The 16,799-nt window shown below is 42.3% G+C and overlaps 1 protein-coding gene across 1 annotated transcript in view; it reads left to right on the forward strand.

The window, feature by feature from the left end:
- The first annotated feature begins 8,168 nt into the window (after positions 1–8,168).
- LOC124194749 (nesprin-1-like) overlaps positions 8,169–16,799 on the forward strand; it is an 80,671-nt gene continuing 72,040 nt past the window's right edge. Inside the window, exons 1-2 of the mRNA XM_046589081.1 lie at positions 8,169–8,400; positions 14,743–15,324. Coding sequence (XP_046445037.1) covers positions 14,934–15,324 — 391 coding nt within the window. The 5' untranslated portion in view covers positions 8,169–8,400; positions 14,743–14,933. The remainder of the gene's footprint in view (positions 8,401–14,742; positions 15,325–16,799) is intronic.

Genomic DNA, 16,799 nt, shown 5'->3' on the forward strand with positions numbered 1-16,799 from the left:
ATTCAGGGTGATGCGGATGATCTAACGCACCTTCCGCACCGCTTCAAATATACAAAAAAGACGACATCTAGTTCTATTTTATTTATGTCGACCTGCTGTGGAAATCGCGGTGGGAACAGAACTTCAACATTCCGGTCGCTAATTGATTCAAGACATCGCCCCTCTGTATACCTTACGGCACACAGTCTTTGATAGTATAAGAACTAGGGCCGAAAGAATTGGCTAGATCGCTTTAGATTCCTTTATTCTCATACCACTGCCTTTGTGTAATATAGGACACATAGTTGCCGCAGGATCTTGTATAACCGAAAGTTGGAAGCTCCAAGACTCCATTTCAGATTTCAGAAAGAATAGGGTATTTAGGGATATAGGATTCGCTATACTTTGAATGCCGTTCTTATTCTGTCTTTTTTGTCTGTTAGCTGTACTGTACCAATCCATCCATTCGGCATTCGATGTTTTAAAATTCGCGCAACCTAATCGGAAACTTTATACATCTCCTACATCTAGCGGTAAAGAATGAAACCCCACCGCAGATTTTATTATAGCCGTTCTAGTGTCGCAATATTTTTTCCCGTTCTAGTTTCGTCGCTTAAATATGGACGTTCTAGTGTCGGGTGGGCGTTCTAGTGACGCATTCAAAATACATCTAGTGACAAAGAATCATTCCCTAAGTTCTAATGTCGCAAAAACCGTTCTACTGTCGCAGAGGTTTCCGTCCTATTGTCGTTACTAAAATGTGGACGTTCTAGTGCCGCAGCGGAATTTAGAGGTGTTTCCGTCCTAATGTCGTGGCTAAAATATGGACGTTCTAGTGTCGGAAGGGCGTTCTAGTGTCGCGTTCTAGTGACGCATTCGATTAGTCCTTGTGGTTATTAGTCCCAATGTCGCTATCCCCCTCCATTCATGAGCAGACGAAAAAATGTGTGCGCCACCCAGCGGTGAGAAAAAGGAGGGAAAATTCAAGAAGATTTAGCGCAACCCATATTTTTACATTTTTCAGTATTTCTAGCGCATTTTTTCACAATTTGAGCTTTTTTAAAATCAAATTCACTAAATATCTGTAATTTAAGATGGTTTTGGAGTAGTTTAAAGCTAAAAAAGGGGGTAAGATTCTGGAGATTCTACGAGATTCTATGGGATTCTACGGGATTCTACGGGATTCTGTGAGATTCTGAAGATTCTACGGGATTCTGAAGATTCTATGAGATTCTGGGGATTCTGGAGGGATTCTAGCCAGGGTGTACGAGGATTCTGAGAGTTGCCAACCCCTATATTTGGAAAAGGAAAGTTCAAAGTTTAAAGACTGCATTCTGCCCGTCATTTTTCAAAAATGTAAAAGATTTTAATTCAATCTAATCAGCAAAAACAAAATGGCAAGGGGTAGTTGACCATTACTTACATTAAATCGCATTAAATGACTGTAAAAATATTTTTTGCTTGTTTTCCAGAATGAGAAGGGAACGGTCAATTGAAAATTTTGAAAGCACAGTCTCAGCAGAAGTTTATTCCATTAGCCCATTCTTATTGGATAAATGATTTTTCTATGAGACTCAGCAAATGGAATGTGTCAGTTTAAATTTTACCTCTCACAAATTAAAAAAAAAAAAAAAAAAAACAGTCTGTTGTTAGACGTCCTACATTCTGTGAGAATAAACTAGTCAAATCAAATGTATTTATTACTTTATTAACAGGGAGAAAATCATGGAAACTGTAAACACATTGCTGGGTAAAAATGACAAAGCAAAGCGAAAACCACAAAAAAACTAAACAAAAGGGGATATGAATTTAAAAAAAAATCGAGAAACTCAATCAAATAATGTCAAGCATAGGTGGAAAAATTTTTTGTTGTTGTTGTTCCTTCAAGAGAGATCCATGGAATCTATTAAAACGATTAAGAAGATGATTAAAATCTACACAAATTAAATTGCACTTTCTAATTACCTTGAGCAGTGCAATGACGAGACATATATTCTTGGAGATGAAGAGGAAGCCGATCTTCGTCGTACCGAATTCCCTTCCGACCGATAACTCGTGCACAGTAGCAAGATAGTAGGAAAACGGTGCCTGATACCAAATGTAGATATGGGCTGATTGACTTGGCTTCAGTGGTGATTCTTTCTACATTTCGCTTCAAGACATCGAGAACAGTTTCACCATCATCAGCGGCCATGTCAAGATATGTACCTGCGTCCACCAGAGTCTTGAACATGGACACGTTAAGTTCCCAATTAATGTCGTCTTTGTCGGCCAAAAGGTGAAGCGGAGTTCGTCCGTTCTGGTCGATGGCGTTAGGGTCAGCTCCGAGTTCGAGGATAAGCTTGACCGTCTCATTATTAAAGGGATCCTGTACTGCCGCATGAAGCACGCTTGTTGTTCGGGTTGGAAACCATGAACGGATGAATTCCGAGTAGAAACTCTTCAAAGTGTGGCTGTGTTGGATGGGCAGCATAGGGGAAATGGTTTTCAAAACAACAAGAAAATGCATCACAAGCTCTGCAAAATTAGAACAACATTCCACATCCCATTGCTCTTCATCACCATGGTCATTCTGAATTGATTTAAAATTAAAAACAGACATTTCCTCTGCATTGTGGAAAAAATTTGGGAAAAAACCCATAACTTGGGTTGACATGGCGAAGAAATTGAGATAGGAAAATGGGAAATTTACAAGTTCTAATTCGAAAGATGTTCTGTAAAAGGAAGACGCAATGCTGACAAATGTTGCTGTCAGAATTAGCAGCAGTTCTTCTGAAAACGTGTGCTGGCCCATAACCTCCTCAACAATCACCCAGCAAAAATTAATAAACTGTTGATTGTCTTGAATGGGTGATGGTTTCCATAAATCTTCTGCTACATCAAACACACTTCCAATGTAGACCACTCTGTTGGCAGCACTACATATTCTACGTGTGACATATTCGACGGACAGGGTAGGAATCTTCCAAGATTTGTTGATACGAGTAATACATTTTGGGAGAGCCACTAGGATCACACATCACCATGGATGTTATGTAGTGTGTTGATTGAAGCTGGAAAGCCTTATACAATACTTCGTCTTTGGCCTGTTGCATCTTAGCTTCCGACATCGTAACGGTAAATTTCACAGTAGTACCCGGATGGTGTTCTTTGAAGTCGAAAATAAGAGGTGACATTTCCTCTGAGCCGCGTAACAATTTTTCAATTACGGATTCCTTGTAGGTTTAAATGTTGCTGTCAGAATTAGCAGCAGTTCTTCTGAAAACGTGTGCTGGCCCATAACCTCCTCAACAATCACCCAGCACAAATCAATAAACTGTTGATTGTCTTGAATGGGTGATGGTTTCCATAAATCTTCTGCTACATCAAACACACTTCCAATGTAGACCACTCTGTTGGCAGCACTACATATTCTACGTGTGACATATTCGACGGACAGGGTAGGAATCTTCCAACCCTGGTAGCACACTTACATCCATCGTCTATCATATAGATGTCTTAATGTCTAAATCAAATCTGATCTATCTGCAACCTAAATTGGATATCACATGGATACTCAATTTACTACGGCCTTATGCTATCTTCGTATAGACGTCCTATAGATCTACGTTTCTCATACGATCACGGACATCCATTTGTGTCTAGAAATTAGACGCTTAACAGACAGACGTAACATGACGTCTGTGAGATGTCCAAATTATCTGTCCACAGGATAGATGAGGAAGACAAGGACTTTACATTTTCATAATTTTAACTGCTAGTATTAATTTAAAGCCGTTGAACAAAACACAGTTAAAAGTAATATAGAGTGGTGTAGTGGGTAGAGCACTGGAGTACCACTCCAAAGAACGTGGTTTCGCGCCCATCGAGAAACGTTTCTTTTTTTCTTTTTGCTTAAATTTAAGTCTTTTGAAGACGGCTGTAAGCCGTACCCATTTGGATGTCTTACAGCGCGACATTAGTATAGACATAGGCAATCCTATGGACGTCGGGTTAAGACATCTCACTCGGCTGCAAAAGATGGGCGACGTACATCCTATAGATAGAGGCGTGCTACCAGGGAAGATTTGTTGATACGAGTAATACATTTTGGGAGAGCCACTAGGATCACACATCACCATGGATGTTATGTAGTGTGTTGATTGAAGCTGGAAAGCCTTATACAATACTTCGTCTTTGGCCTGTTGCATCTTAGCTTCCGACATCGTAACGGTAAATTTCACAGTAGTACCCGTATGGTGTTCTTTGAAGTCGAAAATAAGAGGTGACATTTCCTCTGAGCCGCGTAACAATTTTTCAATTACGGATTCCTTGTAGGTTTAAATGTTGCTGTCAGAATTAGCAGCAGTTCTTCTGAAAACGTGTGCTGGCCCAACCTCCTCAACAATCACCCAGCACAAATCAATAAACTGTTGATTGTCTTGAATGGGTGATGGTTTCCAGCATAAATCTTCTGCTACATCAAACACACTTCCAATGTAGACCACTCTGTTGGCAGCACTACATATTCTACGTGTGACGAGAAGCGACTGAAGTTTTAATGTGTTTTCAAAGTGCAATCTCAAATCGTCAACATCTCCATCTACGCAGCGTCGTTGGTACTCTTCGAAAAAAGTTGTAAACTCTGCACCAGACGCTAGCTCTTGCATAGAGCCAAAAACTTTATTGGAGGCGGAAGATTGAACGTAGACGTGAGGCGTCTTGGGCAGCAGAGGTTCACCTGATGGCAGAAAAAAAACATGTATTCGAAAACAGGTATTCACATAAAAAAAAGAAAAGCAACTTACCCGATAAACGAAGATCCATGGCTTCTTTCCAGCACTGCAAGCCAAGTGATGACGTTGGGATGCGATGGTCATAGCTGGAATTTGCCAACATAAGCGATTCAATGATTTCTTGGGCACCGTCGATCGAATGTAGTGGGCTCGGATTCCATGTTTGGGACCTGAAAATACAAAACCATCATCATCATTTCCACGTTATTTGAAACATGAAATACCAACTCACAGTGATGTAGACTGTTGATTTCTCCTTCAAAATGGATAACCGTTCGACGTGGATATTGCAAAGTCTAAATGGAGTGCCTGTGCCTAAGAATTTGCTGCACTTGAGCAAAAAAACAAAAAAGTAAAAATATTTCTCTGCTGCTAGAGCAATGAAATGAAAACAATTCTACTTTTGCTAGAAGCAGGAGCAAAGATAACTTAAAAGCCCAAAAAAATATACTCTCGATAAAATTGGCGACAAAAAATCAACCCCTCAAACCTAATTGGACCAATGACGTGAACTCGATTCATCAACGCGTGTGTTGTGTATACACCGAGTACGAAACGCTGTTTGGCTCATTACCTCTGCGGTTTTCTTCGTGACAGATTTTCGTATCGTTACGATATGTTTTGACTTAATTATATAGAGCAATCAGGAAATGCAGGAGATTAAAATAGAAAAAAAAATTATGCACATATGCTAATTTGGATGATGTCGGAGAATTTCCCGCGTATGGCTTTTGTTTTCGCAAAATGACGGGCTAGAGGAAATTAGTATATTTTGCTGCGAAACCTTTTTGCAATTAAAGGTTGCCATTCCCCTTCTATTGAGAGATAGGGAATGAAAACTCACAGTACTGAGAGGCTCTGAAAGATTCAGTCGGACATTTGAGAATGGTCAGATCATGAAGGGATCCAAGATGAGTCAAATTGAATTATATTTTATTCGATTTTATTCACAGGTGGCAGTGGAAATGGGAAGAGACTGAGACAACGTTCGGAGGAGACACAACTAGTGATCTGGTGAGACTGGTTTGCATTTTGATAATGCATTAATATTAAATTTTCCAAATAGTTCGATATGCCAATATATTCAACATGCCTTTTTTTGTCTTCGTCTGAAATCGCCAGGGAATCGATCAGATGGTCGAATTGTTTCGGTAGACTTACGTTTGGTTATTACGGCTAAATTTTCCACGTCGTGATTTTTCTTCTACTTGTCTTTTTTGATTTTTTCAAAATGCTTAACAATTTCCCTCGGAGTGCAGCGACCCTTTGAAATTGGTTTCTTTTTTTCCCTCGAAATCCTGTCTGCGGTTTTCTTCGTCTAGCACCTGGTGTTTAGTTCGAGCGCTAGATGGCGTTATTGAGCGGTAGTTCCGTATTTTGGCGCGAACCATCTAGCGCACTTTTGCATCCGCAGCAATCGGATCCATCGCTGCCAATGCCTCCTCTTCTCCTTCCATGCCTTGCGCTGTTGTGCCTACCGCTGCGTCCGCCACATGAATCCAGCACGTCCACTTCTACGTTGTCATCCGAACAACGGCCCGTTTCGTTGCATGTCATTTCCTCGTCTGTTACATCCGCACTTTTTGCATCATCCAATTCCACATCTTCTTCCTCATGACCTTATTACCTTAACCTATTTTTTCTGTTTGACAGGAGGCCGCAGGAGGCACAGGGTCGGGGCTGGTCGGGCGGCCAATGCTCGTGGTGTTGGCTTCATTTGAATATTTCTTGTTTTGTTTTTATAATTTCTTTTGTGCCTTTCTTATGTTATTGTTCTTATATTCTCACTAGTAAATTTTTGCCCGTCCATGGCCGGATCTTAGTTGGCCTAGTGTTAAGTCGGACATTTTAGCTAAAGGCCTTCCTTTTATAACAATCAGTGTTGAACTTGAAAAAGAAATTTTGCTTGGCAACGTTGCAACTGTTTTGCGAGTTTCGCGTTTTAGCTCGACAGATTCTTATTTCGTACGTGATTTGCAACTTCGGTAACGGGCCCCCCTGCGGGAGCCCCTTTCAAACCAAACAAATTGACCCCTTCCCACCCACCACCGCCCTAAAAATTTTTTAAAAAACTTAAAAATTTTTCATAGTCCAAGGCTTGAAGTTGAGTGTAAGTGTTTAACAATAGGCCTACGTTTTTACCGATAATCATCGTTAAGATTTGTTGGATGTCTCCCAGCATGGCTGGATCAGAGCTGGAAAAAAAAACAAGACAAATTCGGACAGATTGGTGAGTGAAGGTTCAAAATTAGAAATTGACATCAAACAAGTCGCATGTCATCACAATTTCACCACGGCTGAGTAATCGCCAATGACGCGAGCTCGATTCACCAACGCGTGTGATACAACGATCGTAATGGTAATGCTGTTTGGCTCATGCTCATTACCTCTGCGGTTTTTTTTCGTGATAGAATGTCGTATCGTTATTTTCATATGTTTTTACTCAATTAAAGATCAATCAGGTAACTAGGAGATTGAAATAGAAAATTATGCACATATGCTAACTTGGACGATGTCGGAGAATATCCCGGGTATGGCTTTTGTTTCGCAAAATGGCGGGGAGAGGAAATTAGCATATTTTGCTGCGAAACCTTTTTGCGTTAAAAGGTTACCATTCCCCTTCTTATTTTGAGAGAAAGGGAATGGAAACTGAAGCTCTGAAAGATTCAGTCGACATTTGAGAATACTTCAGAGTGGTCAGATCAAGAAGTGATCCAAGATGAGTCAAATTGGATTATTCGTGAAAATTTTATTCACACGTGGAAATGGGAAGAGACTGCTTAGACAACGTTTGGAGGAGAGTAGGTGACCCAACAGATCTGGTGAGACTGATTTGCATTTTAATGATGAATTAATATTTAATTTTGGAAATGGCGGGAAATGTTTCGTTATGCTTTTTTTCTTGTCGCGTCTGATATCGCCAGGGAATCGATCAGCTGGTCGAATTGTTTCGGTAGACTTACGTTTGGTTATTACGGCTAAATTTTCCACGTCGTGATTTTTCTTGAACTTGTATTTTTTCAAAATGCTTAACATTTTCCCTCGGAGTGCAGCGACCCTTTGAAATTGGTTTCTTTTTTTTCCTTGATATTATTATCCTGTTTGTGGTTTCCTTCGTCTAGCACTCGGTGCTTAGTGTGAGCGCTAGATGGCGTTATTGAGCGGTAGTTCCGTATTTTCGTATATTTTGGCGCGAACGAGCCATCTGTTTCGGGGCGGTGTGAGGAGAGCCTAAATTTAGACCTTTCTTTTTCTATACTGGCGATTGAACCAACTAAAAAGTCGAGAGGTTCACGAGGAGGAAGAAGAAGAAGAAGAAAAAAGGAGCCGGGAGAAGACATCCCTCTATTGGCGGATAAATGTGCCCCCGCTATTGGTGTGTGTGTGTGTGTGTTCCTCCGAGCAGCAGGCCGGTGCATGTGCCGGTCGGTCAGTGAGTCTTGCGCTGCCCAACTCGTTACACGTGTTCTTTTTCTCCTCTCTCTCTGTCTCTCTATCTCTTTTCATCTCTCTTCGACGTCTTGTATCTTTGTATATCTCTACTAAAAAGCTATTGCTTGTCTCTTCCAGCGGCCCGTCGGCTTCAACCCAAAACGACCGAGTCGGAACTACTTCCGCAATAATCTCAATACCTCCTCTACAACGGGTGAGTGTTCTAATTCCGTCTCCTTATTTTGTCAGCGTTCCTTTTTTCTTCCGCTTGCATTATTTTTTCACGGGCATTCAAAAAACATTTCCTCCCGAAAAACACAATGTGCCCTCCGGTTTGATTTTGCGGGTCTTTTTAAACTAAACTATCTGCACACACACGTGTGTGTGTGTTGAAAAAGAGGAAACTTCCAGCTGTCGTTTGAAAATGTTTAGACTCGTTGAAAATCCTGTTGCGCTTTCGATCTCAGTAGACATTGTGTGTAAGGGGTTGGCATCCGGTTTTTTCTTGGCAAATTTGAATCACAATCGGCGGAGCTGAGGCCGCGTTCAACCACCCGGATGTTGGCGCTGTTGTTGGCGGACGGTTGCGAAAAAATTCTGCGAGTTTTTTTTTTTTTTCGAGTAGAGCAACTAGGTCAACTCCAACAAAAAACGAATTGGCAATTCGCCTCAATGGACACTACACAGTGTTCCATTCGAGTCCAACTGAAAAGGCGACGACGTACGGTACAGCACAGCTTAAAAAGACAACAATAACAACAACAACAAAACGGAACTGAGCGATTTTTTCCGAGAAATCCGGGGGTGAAAAAGGGGTAAACAAACCAGGTCATAAACTAATGGCCTGTAGGAACATTTTAAAAAAGCCCACGACCAAGGAAAGAGAGGGAAAAAATTTGTTTTTTATTTTCAAAAAGTTGTTACGTTGTACAAGAAAGAAAAAAACGAGAGTCTGGGAGGAGCACGTCACGTGGTTTCTGCAAAAGTCTGCCCGATTTAGAACGCCATTTTTGTTTTTGTTGTTTTATACTTTTGGCTCTGGAAACCGGCTAAACTTTTCTTCCTTCTTTCAATTATAGACGAGAGAGAGAGAAAGAAAGTGAGTTGTAGACGGCGTAACTGACCGCAGAAATTGTCCGTTCCAGATTATATCTCCAAAGAGGAAACAAGAATGACATTGTTGACGGAATGATGGGTCTCTTTTCTTTGCTTCCCATTGTCGTCAAATGCAGGCGACAGTTTGCGCAAATGTTGGAAAACCAATCCGAGCTCATTAGGCAGCGTCATGTGAGTTCGCAGAACTTGCGTGTTATTTTTTTGTGTTTTAGTTTCTTTTTTTGAAGGGGCTAGGCTGGTCGTAACCATTTTCGTCGATGATGTATATAGCCAGGGTTGCATTTCCGGTAATCATTCAACTTGACTTTGAAATCTTTTACTCCCTTTTATTTTTGTTTGAACGAAATTACCAGACGAATATTTTTTTAAAGAACGGAATTGGAACGCCAACAAAGAAATTGCGGTTGTTGTTTGTACTTTGAGTCGTCTGCACACACACACGAGTCCAGCCAGTTCAACAACCTTTAGTGTATTTGCTCTGCGGAGTGAAAACAACAAAACACCGCACGTCGGATGCCTATTTTTGCGCCCCTGTCGCCATCGTGTACGTGTCGGACGTTGGGAGCATTGTCTTTTCTTTTTTTCACGAATATTCGCCACGTCTGTAATTGTGACGAAATCCTTTTTTATTATTCCCGACTGTATCAATTGCAAAAATACTTATAAAAGGGTTCTATCCCCCCCTGCTGTTTGGCAGCTCGGTGTTGGTCGGCCGTGTGCCATTTATTTTGGGTTGAGGCGCGGGAGTAGAGGCAAGAAAGAAAGAAAGAAAGAAAGAAAAGAAAAAAAAACTAATTTCGCGCGACCGGCTCTTACCGGCCCGAAACGGATGGCAACCGGCAGAAGATGAGCAGAAAAAGACAAACCTGCCAAGAAAGCGATCAGATGTTATAATAATAGAAGATGGAGCGACCTGTGTGCAGTGTAAAAAAACGGCTCGCGGCTGCTCCTCTCCGCAACGGCACCGGCTGAAACGCGATGAGATGTGCACGCAAAACTTTGTCCGGCCCGACTCGACGCTTGCCGTTAATTTCTCGTCCAATCCAAAAGAAAAAAAAAAAAAAAACAAACAAAAGCGAATATTTTGAAACAAGAAAAAGGAAAAATAGTTCCACTGACTCTCGTCTATCGGCCAAGTTTTGTTTTGGGTCGGCCAACAACTGTCTGTGTTGATACGAGCGTCCAAGGTCAGGCCAGCACCTCCGAACGGCCGTTCATTCAATCACTAGGGCCGTTCAGCGTGGAAAATGATTACGAAAAACACGTAGACGTCCGATGGAAATATCCACCACACAAGTGGGACCAGGATATGACGAGTGGAAATTTTGTCTATTTTCTGCCACGGGTCGATCCTTGGGTTATAGGAAATCCAAGGCCGGCCAAACATGATCGGCATTTTTATTATGAACGCGCTATTCGAGAGAGAGAGAGGGAGGGGGGCTGTCCGCGGGAACTCCTTGACGATTGGTGGGAGGAAGGTGTGGAGGAGCTAAATTTAGTCAGGAGCCACCCAAAAGTGTTTTTGTTTGCCCCGCACTCGTTTTTTTTTTAGGGAAGTAAGGAAAAAAGGAAATTTTCAACCCCCTTACCAGAAATCTTCGGCGGATGACGTATTGGCATTTTGAAAAGAAATCAGAATCGAAACAATTTCAGTTACACAAGTTGGAAGCTTTGAGGCTCGTTGCTCCTGTGTGTGCTGTGTGTATCTTGGGCAGGGTCCAATTCGTTTGCTTTTTTCACCGGTTGTTACGTTTGTCTTGTGTGTATTGCACATTCGGGTGAGCGAAATTCCGTCATGCTTGAATTGGCGACCTACTTTTACCGTTTGATTCGTTTTGTTTTTTCCTCCGAGTCCCAAAAAATATTTTTGACGTTTCAACTTGGAGACGGGGGAGGTCATTTACTTGTGGGGGCGAAAAAGGCCCTAGAGACACATGAACCCACGTGCCACTAATGAGAGGCTTGTTGAACTTGTCCCAGGTTTCATTTTTCACGGAAAACAGTTAATGACCAACCCACACACACACACACACGCAGGGCACAAAAGAGCGTGTAATATAGACTGTCGCATACTCTGCGACCTTTGTCGCTTATAGTCCTGGTTGAGGATCGTTTGGCAATGTCACATTGAGGGGGTTCATTTGCTTCGATGTCAATCATTTCCCAGGTGATGCAACAAGCAGTGTGATTTATTGATGGTCGGCGCACGACTGAAACAACATCGCGCTGCCAGTCGGAATTATACTTTCAATCAGGGCATCTTGTTTTAGTCAAACTGATTTTGAAAACGGCGCTAAGCGATGGATGCCTCCAGCAAATGATGACGATATTTCTTGAGGGGGGACAAAAAAACAAACAAACATGGACCGTGAAGGCTCTTCTTTTTCTCTCTCTAGCCCCGAAAATTTCTCTCTCTCTCTCATATCTCGATCTCGACTAACTGGAAATAGCGCGCGGGCGCACGGTGCGTCTAGTCGACCGTTGCCGGGTCCCGCACATCATCCCTCCCCCTTAAGTAAAAATAGTTCCCGAATGGAAAGTATAGACGAAGAAGAAGAAGTGGCATCGGTCACAAAAACGAAACTTTTCTTCTTCTTCTTCTTCTTCCTTTGGTGCCTTGTATATTACACATTTCGGGGTATATGTGTATTAAGGAGCGAAAGGAAAAGGTTCTTTTGGACTTTGGTACGATACGTTTTGGCAGGTGACAATGTGGGTCGGGACCTTTTTGAAAAAAGGCGAGACACCAAGCAACTTTCTTTGATTCTATTTTCTTCCAAGTCCAGAGGGAACACAACCACCCCTTTGTGTTTTTGTTAAATAATTTTAGAATATAAACGCCGGCCCGGGTTGGTTCTCTGCCACCGAGGGGTTCTCTATCGTCCAATTATTTTTTCCTACTAAGGAGGACAACATTTATGAGCAGGACGGACACAGTCCGATCACGCCAGCAGCACCATTGTGCAGAAGGAAGGGTGGGGATCTAATATAGTCTTCCAAGTTGTGACGTAACTGCTGATTGGTGGGCCAGTTCTTGGATCGTGTTTTTGGCTTGTTGTTTCATAATTTGGCTTTATACCTTTTTTCTTGAAAGTGTCGCTTGTAGACTCTCTCTCTCTGCTATTAGAACACACACACACACACACAGACGACACACACGGTGCGTGTGTGTCGGTTGGTTAGTATTTATAGCATTTTATGAGTCGGCCCCTGTCATGAGATGAGGGATTGATACTCTTTCACAATGACGCACTCGAATCCATCATCAACCAGCGATTCCAACTCTGCTGGTCACGACTCGTCGCCAGTAGTATGTAACCGTCTGTCTCTCCGTCCTCGTTTATTACATCCCCCCTTCTCCCTTCACTTTCTCTTTCAAGAAGAAGGAGAAGAAGAAAAGGGAAAACAAAAAGTGAAAAAGTGTCTTTTGAAGGATCGTTTGATCCTGCAAGGAAGATTTAAACTGCTGGCCGTGTCATTCCTTTTTGGTTTGAGCCACGGGATTTTTGGATAATACCACGGATCGAAAGTGAGTGACGTGCCTTCCCATTTGCCAATAATTTGAAAAATGACAACGTGTAAATGACTTGATCACAATTCCTGTACACAGCGTTCAGGATCGAAACTTCCTTTCCTTCTTCCTTTTGTGTTGTAGTCGAGCCAAAAACTATCGCGGATGTTTGTAATAATATCGCTTGTACAACTTTATGGTCTTATTGGCATAGTATTATGTGTCCATCATGTACGAAATGAAACATTTTTTTCTTTTTTTTTTTTTAATTTTTATTTTTGCTTACCGGTTGTCATAAAAACGATGATCGTAAACCGTACAATTTCTTTGTAGTATATGTTGGCTGGATGAGCGCGGCATCATGTAAATGATGGATCTGTTTGTTTATTGTCGTTCCGGCTGCTTCCGGTTTGTTTGTGACAGCAGACAAGGGAGGATGGGAAAAGACAAAGACTCTCCAGTCTTCTCTTTTCTCTTTTTCCATCCCAGTTTATTGGAAGCTTCGTGGAAAACACTAAAACAGAACGGAATGCACTTTTCACGCAAAAATGGCCCTTTTTTTCCTCCCTTATATTTCTTCTAAAGAGATATGGAGAGGACTCGACTGTATTGACGTCCATCCATAAAACCCAGAAAATCCGGCGTATCCATTTCTTCCGCCTGTCCCGCCTGGATTTCGGAGAGTTAAAAAAAAAAACCTCCTAATTTTAAATTTAAATCTCATTTTTACGATCGAGTCTGGCGGCGTGGGCGTCTTCCAAACGTGTCTAATTTTACCAAAGCCAAGAAGAAAAAAACATAAACGTAAAATTCCTTTAAAGCTGTTTGGGAAATGTGGGAAACAGTTCGATCAGAATCGGGTAAAAAAAATCCCCGTCCATCAGGTGTCGTGTCGTTCGTGCAGCCATGAAATCAAAGGAAATGCATTGACTGTCGATTCCATAAAAAAAAGTTTTTTTGAAGGGAAGAAAAAGTTGAAATTGTCATCAACGTCATAACTTTTTCTTCTTTTCTTTCCCCCTTTTGTATTTTGGAATGGGGTGAGCCCATCTTGTTGGGATCCGGTTTCAATAAGACACTCACTGTTTCCCCTCTTTTCTTATTTCAACATTTCCTGCGCGTTTTTTTAAACTCCCCCGACGGCCATCTTTATCCTGGCGCACCCTGTCTGAATTGTCATTCAAAAGTTTTGGATGTGGGAAACAGCTGGTCGCCAGCACGCCATTTTTCATTTCTTCTTCATCATCTTTTGGTTGGGCTTCAGGATTTCCCAGCAAAACTTTTCTGACGTCGAGTTGTCTGATTCGAGTCTATTTTCTTAGATTTAATTAAGAATATCACAGCGACTTCCTGTTTGTTGAACATTTTTTTGTTTTGTTTTTCTAATTTTTCCGCGCGGCGATCAATCATGTCGCCAACACATGGACTCGATCACTTTTCGAAATTGGTTCGAAATGGCGCCGCATCTGTTTGTCGATTTGAGGGGAGGAAAGCAAAAAAGAAAGGAGAAAGAAAATATTGGCGAAGAATATGCGCATCTATTTGCACTCGCTTGCCCCAATGTAAACACACGCACGACTGTCTAGCCAGGGTTCCCTCAACCGGAGGTGTTGTAACCTCTCGGGAAGGTTGGGTTTCCTTCCTGGGTTATTTACGATCTTTTTCGGACGCCAAAAGAGCGGCTTACGACATTTTGCCACGATCAAATAGAGATTAGTTTGATCGTTTTGCCTGTGTCAATATTTTGGCGTCGCTCATCTCGACCACCAGGTGGTCGAGATCCTGTCAACAAACCCGGAAGTTTTTAACGATAGGATCCCAGAGGAAAAATTACGAGTTCCATTAAAAATGTTTTTTAAAAAACAAACAGCCGGTTCTCCACCACAAATAATGAATGATGTTTTTATTTATTTTTTTTATTTTATTTAGGTACACGTTTTCTAAAAGTGGATTCGAGCGCTGGACCATGGCAGATTGGTGATTGGCTGAAATATAGAGCGTGACCAGCGAATTTCGATTTCACTTCGAAGGAAACATTTCAAGGATAAAATTTTAAGGTCCCTCCCCCCAAAAAAAATTAAAAAAGAAGAAAATTTAAAATTTAAAAAAGGCGAGAAGAAATGGCATATAATTTCCAACACAACAAGTCGCCGCAGCCTTTTGGCGGGCGCGGAGTGAAGCAGCAGAGTGACACTGCTGGCTCAGGACGGAACGTTGCCGTTCCAGCTGCTGCTGCCAGTCCGTTCCGGCCGGCGTCTTCGAGTCCGTTGCCGATGGCTCCGCGAATGTCCGCTCCCATGGACCAGCACGCAGCCAGCCCAGCAGGATCGGGCGGCGTCATGTTGAGGCGTCAGCTCCTGTCGCCGCCATGCGGGGGCACCTCCTCTTCGCCGCAATCCTCGCCTTGCCCGTCGCCCGTCACCGCCGGCGGTCGACTCCGGCCTCATTCCATAGCCCTGGCATCAGCGGGGGAAGGTGGCACTCCTCAACAACAATTGCAACAATTTCTGGGTAATGTTGTTGTTGACTTGTTCTTCATTTGTTTGCATGTACTTTTTCCTCCCATCCGGGCTGGATTGTCACTTCCTCTTTTGATGATTAACGATGGCGATCCTGCTCCTTCTTCTTCTTTTTCTTCTTCCTGCATTCTTCGTTTTTTCATTATTGACGAGACTTAGCACTAGAGGTCACGCTAATCTTCTATCACCGCTCTCGGGGTTTATTTTTATAGAAGTCGACGTTTATTTAACAACGCCAGCCAAAAGGCAGTCCAGGGGAAAAAATATACAAGCCTGGGACGGATTATATCGTTAAAATAAAATCGTCAATTCATCAACTTTAATGACGCCAGCATTCAGTCAGTCAGTCAGTGAGGGGGGTTGTTCGGGAAAAAAACAAATGACATGCGTAAAGCGCCAAATCAGTTGGTTCGATCGCGATAAAATTTCGGAGATGAGCATCTTAGACTAGAGCACAAAATTTGGAGAATTTGTTCCGGGTTCCTCCAGGCCTCAAAAGAATAAAATCAAGAAGAAACTGCAGCAGCAGCAGCAGCAGGCGCCCGTTGACGTCGTCGATCCATCACAACGGGCGCCGCCCTGCCCGTCTCTCTCGTCCACCAGCGCCTTGTCGTAGATTCCACATCGTGAACTTGTCATTCTTCTTTTTCGAGACGAAAACAGAAATTTTGATTATTGGTCGTCCCTACCTGTGCGCTCGGAGGTGAGAAAACATTTTCGGTGCTGGCCAGGGAGAGAGTTTGAGGGTCCCAGTCCGCGTGAACCCCCTGGGCTTGATGGATTGCCAGTTGATGGGTCAAGATTTTTGGGGTTTTGATTTGAATCGTGAGCAGCTGTGCTGGAAGGGCGCGTGCGATGGGCGTGATTACCTGGACCGTATTGGACTTTAGGGGGTAGAATAAAGATGATGATGAGGCTATCGTGAATTCCAAACTTGCAGCCGAACGAATTTACACACGCTGCCCTTATTCTGCACGACAATGTATAGAAGAGATTATTCCCTCATTAAGTGCGGTCAAGGTTTCCCTCCTAATCAGAATTTTTGCTCACAGTCACGTTAAACTTGATTGAGGGGATTTGGGCTTTCGTGCCATTTAGGACACGGACATTGTTAGACATAGTTAATGAGATATCCCAGAGTTATAGGCTATCCAATCAATTAGTATGTGGGAGGATCTTTTTTTTTTCTTTTCGACCAGGGATACATATTTTTTTTATATTATGTTCCCTGGGATCGCCTGCCGACGAAAAGCTTCGAAAATACCTCGAAAGAAATAAAATAAAATTGAAAAAAGCTGCGGGAAAAATGCCCAGTTTTGATGTTGTCGATTTGAAAAAGTTTCCAACTTCTTTGAATACTTTTGTGGTGGGGAAGATGTACAGCAGGTATAGAAGAGGTTGTTGCTTCCTTTCAACTTTTTTTCCCCCCAGTGTGTCACGAAATGTGTGTATAAATAGGCAAAGGCC

Source organism: Daphnia pulex, chromosome 5 (assembly GCF_021134715.1).
Source record: "Daphnia pulex isolate KAP4 chromosome 5, ASM2113471v1".
Taxonomy (NCBI): Eukaryota; Metazoa; Arthropoda; class Branchiopoda; order Diplostraca; family Daphniidae; genus Daphnia; species Daphnia pulex.